The sequence below is a fragment of the Leuresthes tenuis genome, unplaced genomic scaffold (assembly GCF_036924035.1).
Source record: "Leuresthes tenuis unplaced genomic scaffold, fLeuTen1.0.hap1 SCAF_13, whole genome shotgun sequence".
In the NCBI taxonomy this organism is placed as follows: domain Eukaryota; kingdom Metazoa; phylum Chordata; class Actinopteri; order Atheriniformes; family Atherinopsidae; genus Leuresthes; species Leuresthes tenuis.
In genome coordinates, this window is record NW_027325367.1 from 10,990,162 (window position 1) to 11,003,329 (window position 13,168).

Below are 13,168 nucleotides of genomic sequence, written 5' to 3' on the forward strand. Positions count from 1 at the left end.
GTTGTTGTGGTGAGAGGAATGCTCTAGTTGAGCATTGTTATGATGACGATGTTTTTTCTGTGCACTTGATGTGAAGATGGGGTGGAGAGGTGTAATGTGAACTGGGTCTGTGATGATCATGAAACCACTGTTCAAAAGGAACAAAGAGTGGCCTTATCTGCCCAAGCTTCTAGTGTAAGCTTTGGGCTATAGATTTAATGCACATATGCCATATGAAGGACAAGAGGAGCCCTTTACTGGTGATGAACATTGGAAGTTAAAAAGAAAATAAGAATTTCTCTTGTTGCCTTTTGGGCTTCATTTTCAGAAAATGCACCTGGCAGATAGTAGAATTGGGAGCTGTAGCTGAGGTTCTTTCCATTTTAAGCAAACTTCATCTGTATTCAGCATTTTTAGACGAGTGGCAGTTTGCGAAACACAGAAAATTTGATCGTCTCAAGTCTTACTTGAATGCGAACGTGTCCTCACCGTGATTGGCAGGTGACATATTCTAATCTTTATGGATTTCTACAAATCAGCACCAGTGAAACCGGTTCCCACCCTCTGCCATTAAAACCACAGCAGAGGACGGGGTTGCAACAAGGTGATGTCATTAAAAGTGCACCATGTCAGCCTCGAACAGTGGAAAATCAAGTGTTGATCACATAAATGGGTAGTGTTGTAGTGCTCATTCAAAATCATTGCAGGAAGCTCAATTAACGGGAACTGAGCAATTATGTAACAATTGTGGCAGGCCTAAGCAGTACGCTGCTGAAATGGGCTTATTAGACATGGCTTAAGTTACGTAGACGGCCAAGAGAGCACGAAAAGAAAGGAAAGCATGTAGATGGTACCGTTATTATAGGTCAAGTCCGCATGCTTCACTGTCATATGGAGATGGTTATGTTTTAAGAAAACCTGAGCCAAGTCACATGTCTTGTTTAAAAATTCCGATTAAAGCAGCAATCAGTTCAGGATACAAGATCACTGACACGGGACTTAGATGAGTCATGTTGATTTGAACGATCATCACAGAAAGGCTTATGTGGACATAAAAAAACCCGCGCATGCTGTAGGATGTCCTTGATTCTGGCACGTTCAGTTCCCCTGGCAGCTGTCCAGTGCCGCTGCCTCAAACTTGTCTGTCAAACACCGTATTTGAAAAAGGAAGAGAGGGGGCGGAAAAAAAAAAGAAAAAGAAAGAAAGTCCGGCCCCATTGCCAGATTTTTCTCGTCCACACGAGCCTCGGAGCTCAGGCAGATTCCAAGCCAGGAATTCCGCTTTGCCGATGGAGTTTGTAATTTACAGTGCCTGTCTCCAGACCACAATGCTTTTCTCGCAAAGAGTCAGGTTACCCTAGCAACCCCCAAAAGTAATGTTGAAAATGTAGCACGTAGAGAAGCTCCATCACTCTAAAAAAAAGTATCCACCAGTGAGTATTTCTGTTGTGGTAACCTGCAGGCCTTCACTGTTTCTTGTCTTCACGCTGAGTTGGAGTGTGTGTGTGGAGTTGATGTGTGTGTTTGCAGAAATATGGCTGAATTTAGGTGTTATATTTCACAGTGTGTAGACTCTACAACCAAGTTAAGGAAGAGGAGGCAGCTGTAGGCCTAAGCAGTGAGGGGGGGGAAAGGCCAGTGGAATACACGCTGTTCCACCCTCACACACTCTGTGATCTCTTATATACCACAGAGGCTGGTTGTTTGTGTCCATCGTGTGGCATCTAAATGAATCTGACTTTTGTCTGGTGCGCTGTCAGTAATGGAGACGGGTAGCTGCTTGGTGAGAAGCAGGTTTGTGGCTAATGTGGAGCAGCAACATGAGCCGTGAGGGGTGACTGACAAGCAGGTGAGCGTGAAAGTTTGTTTTCACAGCTGAGACCACACGCATTAGAGCTCGTGGTCATGTGATCTCCGTGCCGACTACCACATGGGCATGATTGAGTGGCTGAGGTGTTTATACATAATTATGAAGAGCGCACTAGATCTTTCTTGTCGCAATTATGCACTTATGGAAAGCTAGCACAGCTCATCCTGATCCTGGAGAGGCTGAGCACATTCTGTTATTTTCTTTAGCTTCAGATTAGTTATTTCAGCTGGCGCGTGTTCCACTTTGAAACCCTTTTAAGCTATAGTGAGGTCACAACTACAAGGTATTCGCTTCTCTTTGTCAGTCTCTTTTACGAATGCACACACTTGTAACTTGTAAAAAAAATGTAACCCGAGACAGTTTAGCAGACTGTCGAATTCATCATGAATTATTTGACCCCGGGCGTTGGATAATATCAGATCCCCGATTATTTTTTTTTTAACTTACGTTCACGTTAAATGACTCTTATGACCACACAATTAGAGGGACAGTTAGATACAGTTGGGTAACATAACTGTTAGATCATAAGAGCTTGCCAGTAGCTGTATTTTGATTCACAATGAGAAGATGTGAATAAAAAATGAAGAGGGCAACGGAAACGGTAAAAAAAACCCTCCATGAACCTATTTTGAAGAGTACTGATGAGCATTAAGGAACGACTGGACTGTCTGACCTGGCAAAGATTAAAATGGTGAGAATCGCCAGCTGTTTCCCACGAACCAGCAAACAATGAACTGCTGCGTCTTCCAAGATATGATGGAACATTTGCGATATTTCCCAGAAATTAGTGCGGTCTCTGAAGCGCTCTCTCCGTTTTCCTCCAGTTTGTTTTTTTAAAAAGATCTTCTCCACATGTATTTTATTCTATGACAACACCATTTCCTGCACCGCCACCGTCTGGAGACGCCACACAGCTCAGCCCTTCTGCTTCAGATCGGTCATTAGATTACCAGATCTCCCTTGAACCGTGGGGAACAATGGGAACAATCTTTGCTCGGGGTTTAATTGACTGAAAGATTAAGCTCGACGAAAAGAATTTACGAGCAGTCGGTGAAAATAATCATTAAGCTAAAGCCTGCTTTTGAACATTGCGGGTTTGCTATGAGTCACAGCGTTAAGGATTCTCACAACTGCTATTCGACAAAGTTCTGCTTGGATTATCGTCTAACTCCCTTGATTTGCCATCAGATTCTGTCTGAGTCCTGCACTCCCCTGCTCATGAGAGAATGCAGACAAATGTGAAAGGTCAGATATCATCCTCGGGAGTGTCGGGAGCTGTTGTTTAACTACCCTCCTGCATGCACACTCTTTATTTCTCACTTTAGAGCTCTTCTGTGTCGCCGCCTTCTGAACCTCTCCCTCATTCAGCTTTGCCCGCCTGACCCGGGCTCTCACATAGAAACTGTGAGCACGCACAAAATGGCTACATTTGCCAGTTTCACCACATTGTTGGGTAGGTGGAAAAATGAACGTCCCGCAATCAATTTTATCCGTAAGGTCTTGTCCTTATTTGTAATGTTTCCTTCCCCTTGCCTCTCAATCCCTTTGGTTCTGTGGTATTATTCTATTATCTTGTGAGGATTGCAGTGTTATTCCCAAGCCGTATAAGTCACATTTGGAAAGTACCTTGAAACTTCATGATTGTATACAGCTGCAAAATTGGCAGTCCTAATTGATTAGATTTAGAAGGCCTTAGAGGAATAGACAAAGAGGGAATGCTTGCTTCTTTGCTTCTTCGCTCCTTCGCTTGCATTTAAGATGAGACAGAAAAAGAATTTGGTCACCCTTCCTGAAATGAGATGCTTGACTGCCAACTCTACCAACTGGGCCGCGCACGTGACCATCTGCTTACACGTTATCTTTGGGTGTGACGTGAATTATAAAGTCAGAGGTATTGTCGTCTCTATCAGCCCAAGAATATAACTAACCAAACTGAGGGTGTGGAGGGCGTGAATTGTCACCATACTCGCTCAGCTGCATGTCACAGATCCTCAATTCAAGCCTTGGCCTCTTGCAAGAGGGTGTACCGGACACTTGGGAATATTTCAGCTGCTGCGAGGAAAGACGGGGTTGGATTACTTACTAAGAAATAAATGTTTGAAACACTGAGGCTATCAGGGGTGATATTGTCTCACTGTATAGCAGGGGCTTAAAAAACCGGGTAAAACTGTCATCAAGTGCACTGTTATGCAAACGGATAATGACGGGTGTGCATTTGTATGTGTGGGCAGCATGGATGGAGCACAAGTCAAAACAAAGAAGCTTTCACTGTTGCCGCCCATTGATGCAATGCAATGACCTGAATTTGTTGTGTTTTTTTTCTTTTTTTTTGCCTCTGGTTTAAACCTTACTCTCCTCTGTGGGTCATTGAGAGTTTTCCACTTTGAGAAAGACTCATTCACAGGGAACTCAGCTGTATGTGTCGTCGTAGCTAAGCACATTCATGTGGGCACAGAAGGTCGCGTGCTTTTTTTGCCTCCTCGCTTGCGGCTGAATCCGAGTGCCTGGGAAGTGGGAGGAAACTCGCTCTGCAAAATCCTCGCTGGAAATTTGGGACTCGGAGGCTCTGGCCAAAACATTTCCCCTGGGTGTGGTAGTCTGTGGGACTCTGCCTCTTTTGGGCCATGTGCAAGCACAGCAACAGTCACTCCACCCAGCACAGATGACATTTAGACTCTTCAGAAGAAGGCTGGAAATAGCAGAAAATAATCAGGCTGTAGCTGTCAAACACACGCAGACAATCTTCGTCTTCTAAAGCAAACCCTTGAAATTTAAATCCCCCTTTCCACTCCCTTCTCTTGGCTCATTAGGGCCACAAAGCCACGCTGCCCAATCTGCCTTCTGACCCCTCACATGACCGTTTACTAAATAAAAGAACAGGCTGAATTAACCCTTCAAAGATACAGCGGCATACTTTTATCCACATTCTGACTTTCTCGTGGTTCAGATTTGTTTGTGCGTTTGTTTAGTCGCCTTCTAGTGAGAAAGGGAAGCTTCCTAGCAGGGATCCATCAGATGTTTTGTTTGTGTTGCATAGAGGGGCTGGATAGACACTGACAGAACAAGAAAGGAGTGGGAGCCAAAAGATCCTTGGTCAGACTTATGGAGCTACAGTAAACACGTGAATCTACCTTTTCCAAGGATGTGGATAAAGGTCAGTGGGATGATGGGATATGTGGATTTTCTTTCTCTTTTTCTCAGGTGCTGGTTGGGCCGATGTGTTCATATGTGGATCAACAGGAGTATTTTGAAGACAAACCCACCCAAAGTTGCGTTTAAGAGTAGCTCCATTCCAATTACGTTTCATTTGAACTTGTTTACCAGGGTTGTGGACTGGAGTCTGTACCAGCTGAACTACTGACACTGATTCAAGTTAATCAGTGGCAAATGAGAGTCGCCAAGAGTTTCGCCGGGGTGTTATGCTTTGCCAAAGGTCACCAGAGGACGTTGACAAAGTGCGCCACCGTGGGACAACATGTTCCTGCCAGTTTGTTGTGATTGTGTGGACATGTCCACCGTCCACGTGGACAGAGGACTGTATTTATGTGAGCTGTTTCGCCGAAGGCTGCTACACTGCTACCATTAGAGCTCCAACAGCGCGCACAGCTCACTTTATGTTTACAGCAGGCGGCGTGTCATACGAAAGTCTCTGAAACTGACTGCGTCAACTCAGGGGCAAAAAGAAACAAGATTGATCCATTTATTTATTTTATCTGGCTGAAAGACGGAGGCAGCCCGCGTCAACGATCCAGTTAAACGTAATAGACTAATTGAATGATCTCCTCAGGTCGTGTATCACAGCCAGCGGGATACGGCGTAACGCCATCGCCTCGTGTTGCCGTAATTTGCCTCCTCTCTGGGAGGTGGTAGGATTTAACCCCAGCTTTGTGTAGGTTGAAAGCCTCAGAGCGCAGAGGGTAAACGTGCTACCACTGGCAGTGGGCAAAATCTGGCTTGTGCTGCATTTGAAAAGATGTTTAAATCTGCTACTTTATGATTACAAAGGAAAGGATTTTCCTTTTGGAGGATGGGTGCTGGTTGTAAATCCAGTAAGAATGATAAATACTCGGCAGGCCATTTATTTATCTATTTATTTATTATGTGATTAAGATATTTCAAGGTTCAACTTCTGCAACAGCATGGCCCCATATCGCTGTACAATGGGTAAGATCACAGATTCAAGCGGTCGCTATTGTTTAAGTTTCCAAAGTTAAAATGGGCTCCATCCCCTCTGAGAGTATCTGCCTCGTGTGTATCAGAGTTTTTCCAAGTTTCCTATTTGAGATTCTGATCAAGTGAGAAATATGGGTGGAGCGGCTTCCCTCCTTATCAGTTTCGGGCATTTTGCCAAGCAAGTAGCGAACTGTAGATTGAATCTTGTGTGGGTCCTTGGGTTTGTGCTGGAGGAGACTCTGGGAGTTCAACAGACCAGTGCAGGGTCGTTTCATTTCGCAGTGGAAACCCTTGACCCGATGTGTGGCTAATTTAATTTCCATTAAGGCTGTTTGGCTGTTCTTCATTGTGCATAGGGAGTCATCCGTATAAATGTTCATTAATTCTTTTTATTATAATTACTGGATGTTCAGTGAGCAGACGACTCCCATTGGCATGAAAACTCAAGCGAGGTGTTCTCTTTGCTCAACAGTGTGTCAGAAGTTGGACTTGGCTTTGACGTGTAATTATGATCCCATGAAAAGTGTGTTTATGGGAGAGAGTAAGACGTTTATGCCGGTGTACATGCTCTTGCTTATTCGAGCAGATTGGTGGATGCTGTTGGAGAGGCACTCAACTAACGTGTAGAGGGAAGATCCCTTCAGGCTTTGTTTCCTTCGGTTGCTGCCAACAGCAGCCTCGCCCAAACCAGTCAGTCTCTCTGACTCGTAACCAGACCAGCTGCTGCATCTCCTAGGTGGAGGAAAGTGTCTTTTATTCAGTCAGATCCTGGAAGCTGGTTATTGGTGGACTTCTGTCCTCCCTTTCCGCCTACCCTCGCTCTCCATTTCTCTGTGTGGGAGTAGGTCAGTTTGTTCAGTATCTCCTCATTGACTGAATAGATCGATGAGCAGATGGACTCATTCCTGTTCCCTGTTCCACTGCAACAGCTCATTGCCCTGCCCTGAATCCAGTCTGAAGCCATGTCACAGTTTGTTGCAGTAACAAACAGTACAGTTTGTGTCCATTTTTGAATGTCACGGCTTTCACTTTCATGTAGACAATAGTAAAAAAAAAAAAAAAAAAGCCACATTTTAGGGTCACTTTTGGTCGTGTTCACCTGCTGTTGTTTGCAGACACTAGGGTAGGCGGGGGGGGGGGGGGGGGGGGGGGGGGGGGGGGTTGGTTGGAGAGCTGTTGTTTCCTGTGGTGTTCTGGGATTTCTGGGAGACAATCAGCTGTCAGTTGCTGCAGAGCAAATGTGCCTCACACACACACACATGTCTGCCACCTGTCACTCACCTAATAATTGAGCAGCTAAGAGCTTGTCCCTGTTTCTGTCACACACTTTTCTCACCTCGCTGTCACTGTGTGAGGATGTGTGTGTGTGTTGTCACACCAGACAGGCAGGCCCATCACCCCAAATAAACCCGCCCAGTTTACTCTATCAACACACTCGTACCTCCACTTCCTCTTTCTTTTTTCTCGCTGCCTCTGTTGCTCTCCCACCGCCGCCACCTTCTCTTCCTGTTCCGGAGTTGTTGTTGTTGTCATTCTTTTCTCTCTTGATTTTTCCTCTGCTCTTTCTGTGAGAAGCTTGCTTTCTGTCATGAACCTGGGTAAACGGATGTCGTGGAGAAAGCGGAACTTTTTCCGAAGGAAAGGAAAGCCTGAATGTAGTTTCGACCTGGGTAAGCATGCCTCCACTTTCTTTAAAGGCAGACTGAACATGTTTAACGTTTGATCGCTCCACTTTTAACGTGCCTGCAACAGTAAAACCCCGGCTGATTCTCCCAGTTGCACCTTTTTTATACTGCATTGTTGCTTTTAGTCTCCACATTGGTTATCTGTGTGGATGTATTCCTCTGAATGTTGAGCATCTTTGTGGTCTTTGCGTCTCTTTCCAGCCAGTGCAGCATCACCAAGTGTTTGCAGACAGTTTTTCTTGCTCGTATCGTCCCATTCAGTCAATCCAAGCAAAGACAAAAAGATGACAGAATGTGAGATAAACATTTTTATGTAAAAATGATGAAGCTGGGCCCATTTTTGCCATCTTTCCATAATGGCTCATCTTCTCTACAAAAGGCCTGACGCCACTCAGTGATGACGAAGGAGCTGAGGATAAAAACCCTCCTAAGCTCATGGAGTTTTCACATTTTGACTAAGCTATATAATAATTTTTTTCTGTCACCCCACATCTTAACAGTGCCTTCACGCTTTGTCGAGTTGAACTTGGATGAGAGTTCCGCTCTAACCTTTCTGTTCAGCAGATTTCCATTAAAGGCATAGCAGAAAGCTGATGCCTCTGCCCCCCCGCGTCGCCCCCTCTATCATCATCTGTTGTTTGATTGTTGTCCAATCTCCGCCTGATAACGCCCGTCTTTGTCTCTGTTCCTCATCTTGTGGTGGCAGTGAATGCCGAGATGGTGCCAAACTGTTTATCTTCGCACTCCCCGTATCCCACGATGCAGTATGACTCCCCACTCCTGGCTTGCTCTGTCCTGTTCCACTCGGCTCCAATCCCTTTCCCTTTCATTGACGGTGTCCCTCTTTCCCTCCCTGCTCTCTCTGCTGCTGCTTTCTTCCGATCTTTTCCCTCCCTATGTGGTCAAGAAGTGGCAGAGGAGAGAGGAGTAAAGGAGGGCCGGAGTCCTAGTCTGTTTTGCACGGATGAACTTGGATTATCTCTCCTTGTCCTTTTTGCTGCTTCCTCTGCTCAACATTGTGGCGAGTTTTGGTAAAAGATGGCACAGTTTCGGGTCAAACTCAGAGGTAGGAACATTTGACAGGTTTGGGGTTTGGTGGCAAACTTTTTTTCTTTTTCGGTAAATGCACAAACAATTCTATCAGCCTCGGGTACGGACTTTAGTCTTGCAGACACTTTTTGGACGTGTTCCCGAGGGGTATCTTTGGACCCTTGTATCCTACAGAGTTGGAGTTAAAACTTGATAAAGTTGTTTGCATTTGTCGCACATCTTTTTCTCTCCAGCAAATTGCTGTTTTCTTGTTGCGTCTCTGCTTCTCGGACCGACCTGGCTTATAGTGCTCAGCTTTTTCGCCTTCTCCGCCTTCACTACATTCCAGCATCTTCACCTCGCTGTTTTCATTCACCCCTAATTACAGCCACCCAAGCACCTACGTAGACCACGGGGGTGTTTTGAAGATGGGGATATGTGTTAATTGCTCTGGACGTTCTGAGAGTTTTCCCTACAAATTCCCAGATCAGAGTGAGCGAACAGTGTCAACAAAGCTGTGCCGGCTGGGACAAGCTTAGACAAGTGACCACTGAGGGGAGGAGGAGGGAGGCATGCATGGGAAATGATAGGAATGCTATACATTCCTGTCAACCTGCAGAGTCAAAATGATGCACATACCTGCACTCAGACTGAATCAGATTGCGGTGTTAATCTTTGGAACTTGCCATGTAAGTTGAGCGTTGGACAATGGTTGACATAAAAAGCCGCCTCTGTGGTTGTTTGAGGAATGTCTGTATGTCCTGCATACGGATTAGCACCTTACAGTTTGGCGTGGGCGGAGATTTACTGAAAGACGAGAACGTGTACAACTTCCTGAGGTGCCATGCCCTGTATGTGCTCCTTATTTTAAAAACCCATTTACTCGAACTGTGCTCAGTCAGTGGCCAAGCATGAGGCCTAAATGTAAAACCGACAGGGAATGTTTCAGACAAAAGTTAAAATTTTAGGTGTAAACGAACAATGAGCTAAAAATAACATCGGCTCACTGGTGCAGCAAACTCGGACAAATATCCTTATTTGTCTAAGTTTGTGCGCTGTGTGTGATGCTGTCGTGGAAACCGTGAGGGTTTGTTTGATTTTCACCCCCTTCTCCCTGCTGTGTGGTCACCGGCTCTCCACCTGTGAGGAGGAGGGAGACTGGGGCTGTAATCTTTTATGAGTCCGCTCTGTGTTCTCAGCTGGGAGAGAAACATGTGTGTCTCCATGGGTTTTTTTTTTTTTCCCCCCTCCCGCCTGCTGAGTTTTGAGGTTCGTTTGCAATGTGGTCCACATTTTCAACTTTTGGTTATGTAATCTGGGCCGACACCAGGTCAAGGTGATTTTTTTCTTTATTTTAAAGAGTTTGTGTGCGAATGCTTTTACTTTTAGAAACGCATTCTCATCACTGCGTTTTAGTCTGATTTTGGATGGAAGCATCGTAAAGTATCGGAAAAAATGTTGGAAAATGATGCTTTGTTATGGAATGGAAATCCTGATGCTCTGGTGCGAGCGTACACACACATTCATGTAATTTACTAAGAACACACCTGGAGCTGTGAGAATCCCGGTGAGATTCCTCCTCATGATGTACTCACGACTCTCCGTTGGGTAGTTCACAAAAGGCCAAGTACATTTACTGCAGATGACTGCTCTGCGAGTGCAAAGTGCACGTTTGCTGAAACCGATGTGTTCATGTGTGTGTAAGCCGGTTATCTAAGACGTGCAGACTGAATATTTGACGGGAGCTGAATATTTGCTTTGCAAGCGCACGCGCCTGTGACTCCTGCCTCACGGCGTTGGTAGCAGTCTGTTCATTTGTGCTCACTGGGCTGATAGGATATCTCGGTCATATGACCAAGTGACCCATTAAGATTGTTTTTTTTTTCCAGTGAAAGCTTTGAAATGTTAGCAGGGTGTCAAATACAGTAAAGGTGCCACGCAGCAAAAATGAATGAATAAAATGGAATAAACTACCCTTTTATCCATAGGTGAATCAAAGAGTCGGTGAGTAACATTTGAATTGACTATCTGTACACAAATGAGATTATCTCCACAGGAACGTTGCCTCTGTATCACCAATTCAAGTTGCCATAATGAGCGATTTGTGCGACAGCTGATCCCGGAGCATCCCAGAGCAACCCTTGTCCTTAGAGCTCTCTGACTTGGAACCAGCTCTTTCTGTTTCTGGGATGTGAAGTTTAAGCAGCAGTGAAAGAGGAGATCGTTGTTCCTCTCAGTTTGCAGAAGTTAGTTTGTGACCACTGCCCTGTTTTACCAAACAGAGCTGTTTAAGCCATGTTCATAGATACTAGCCAGCGTTTGGAAACGTGGGCTGGCAGTGGGCTGGCACTGGGGCTGGCACTGGGGCTGGCACTGGGGCTGGCACTGGGGCTGGCAGTGGGGCTGGCAGTGGGCTGGCACTGGGGCTGGCACTGGGGCTGGCACTGGGGCTGGCACTGGGCTGGCACTGGGGCTGGCACTGGGGCTGGCACTGGGCTGGCACTGGGCTGGCACTGGGCTGGCACTGGGCTGGCACTGGGCTGAAAGAAACACCTGACGGATCATCTTATCTGCTTTTTCATTAAATAATGCACGCACTCACAGTTAGCACAGCGGTGTAGGTGGGCGTGTGAGTTGTTCTGTTAATGCTGTATTATCGCACTGACTCTGCTCTGCTTGGAGAAAAAAAAAACTGCTTCATTTTTTCTCTCTTGCTCATGCGAACACGCACTCTTGGACACACGTTCACACACACACACACACACACACACACACACACACACACACATCCTTGCTGCTACTTTGATCTGTCCTGCAGTTAGACATTCCTGTGCTCTGAGGAGTAGGAGCAGCAGACAGATTGTGGGGGGGGGGGGGGGCAGTGTGTATGAATAAGGTTTATTGTCTTGCCAAGACGACGAGGTAGAGCGTCCTGAAGGCCTGAGTCCACAGGGACCCTCTCCTCAGGGACCCCAGAGGCCTCCACAGGGTGCTGATAAAGCTGTAAGGAAAGGGAGCTCCCACATGGGGTTGTTTTAGAAAAGAGAATTGATATTGTGTTGAAAGCATACCTGAAACATACCTGCCCTGTCATTTTTCTCCCTCTCTTACTGCTTCCAGGTAATTTCAGCCAAGTGTGCCTGTTATTCTTATTTTGGGACCTGTATGTCTTTCTTTCTCAGCCTTTGCTTAAGGGACATGTTTAACCATGCTGACACATCACTGTTGCTCCCTAAGAGCCGAGGGAAAAATGGGCCGGCGTACTCTCAGGAGGGCCTTGTACAGTGTTGTGAATTAAAGCGCTTAAAAGACGAGACACAGACGCAGGACTCTGTGCATGTACCACTTGAGGCAACTTGTGCCTTCTGCGTTTGTCTCCACTGACAAAGTTCACCTCTTCAGTTGTCCTTCTTATTGTCCCAGTCGCTGTCATCCTCTCTCCTATAGAAAGGCCCAGACACTGTCCGTTTCCTGCTGTATACGGCACCCAGGAGATAAAGATTTCGACCCAGAGTATCTAATATTGAGATGAAATAGAATGCAGAAACCTTGTCTGGTCCTCTACTCCCCCCATCATTCCTTTCCTCCACCACCATTGATCTTATCCCTTCACCTCTTCACCTCTGGCCTAACCTTGCAGTACATTCTTGTTTTTATACCCCCTTCTCACCCTGGCGGTGGCTGCAAACACACTCTCTACACTCCCCAAACAAAGGAGCTGATGACTGCTGGGGCTGGTGATCATAACCTTTAACCTTTTGTCCGGTTCATGACTCCCTGTACAGCCGCCAGGTGGATGATAGTGGAAGTTTAACGCTTCTGGACACACACTTGTACCACTTCTTTAACCCTAGATTACAGTCTGAAGGGGACTCCTGTCACGTTGCTAAGAAACGGATTGCATTTCTTTCTCGACTCATTCCCGCAGGTGCACTGTTCTTAAAACAGATTGACAACATAATGAAGTAGTTATTTAGCAGATTACACGAGAAGGAAAGGCACTGAACATGGCCAGATTCTCAGCACTTCAGTGATGTTTCATTGATGCTGTTATAGTGCTGTTTCTTCTCCCTGGTGAACACTGCATCATCAGAGGCCTCCCTAATGATAGCTGTTCTAATAACACAGCTTATTTCCAAGTTACGATTTGCAAAACGTTCAAAAGCTAAGTGTGATGCATATTTATTGGAAAACAAACGCTGTCGCAATCCTCCGATTCTTGTAAATGTGGCCGAAATGAACTTTCTGCCACGCTGTTTAGATTTTGTACCAGCCAGTCTGATCCATTTCAGGAGCCAGGCATCACTCTGGCACATCAAAGCCGCTGACCCTGTGCCTGACACACAATGAGGCCTTATTGGAGAGCCACGTTGGAGAATAAAGGAGGAGCAGGGTGGGAGGGAGTCAAGTGGGAAGAGAATGTGAACTATGT

General features: G+C 45.9%; 1 protein-coding gene across 6 annotated transcripts in view; it reads left to right on the forward strand.

The window, feature by feature from the left end:
- Nucleotides 1-13,168, forward strand: part of utrn (utrophin) — a 152,697-nt gene that overhangs the window by 2,350 nt on the left and 137,179 nt on the right. For 3 of the 6 annotated variants that reach the window (XM_072361728.1, XM_072361729.1, XM_072361731.1), the window contains exon 1: nt 7,522-7,692. The exons of 1 other annotated variant lie outside the window; for it this stretch is intronic. In XM_072361728.1, the coding sequence (XP_072217829.1) occupies nt 7,611-7,692 (82 nt within the window). In that variant the 5' untranslated portion in view covers nt 7,522-7,610. Of the gene's footprint in view, nt 1-7,521; nt 7,693-8,500; nt 8,774-13,168 lie in introns of those variants that run through there. 2 more of the 6 variants (XM_072361732.1, XM_072361734.1) reach the window with 2 other exon arrangements.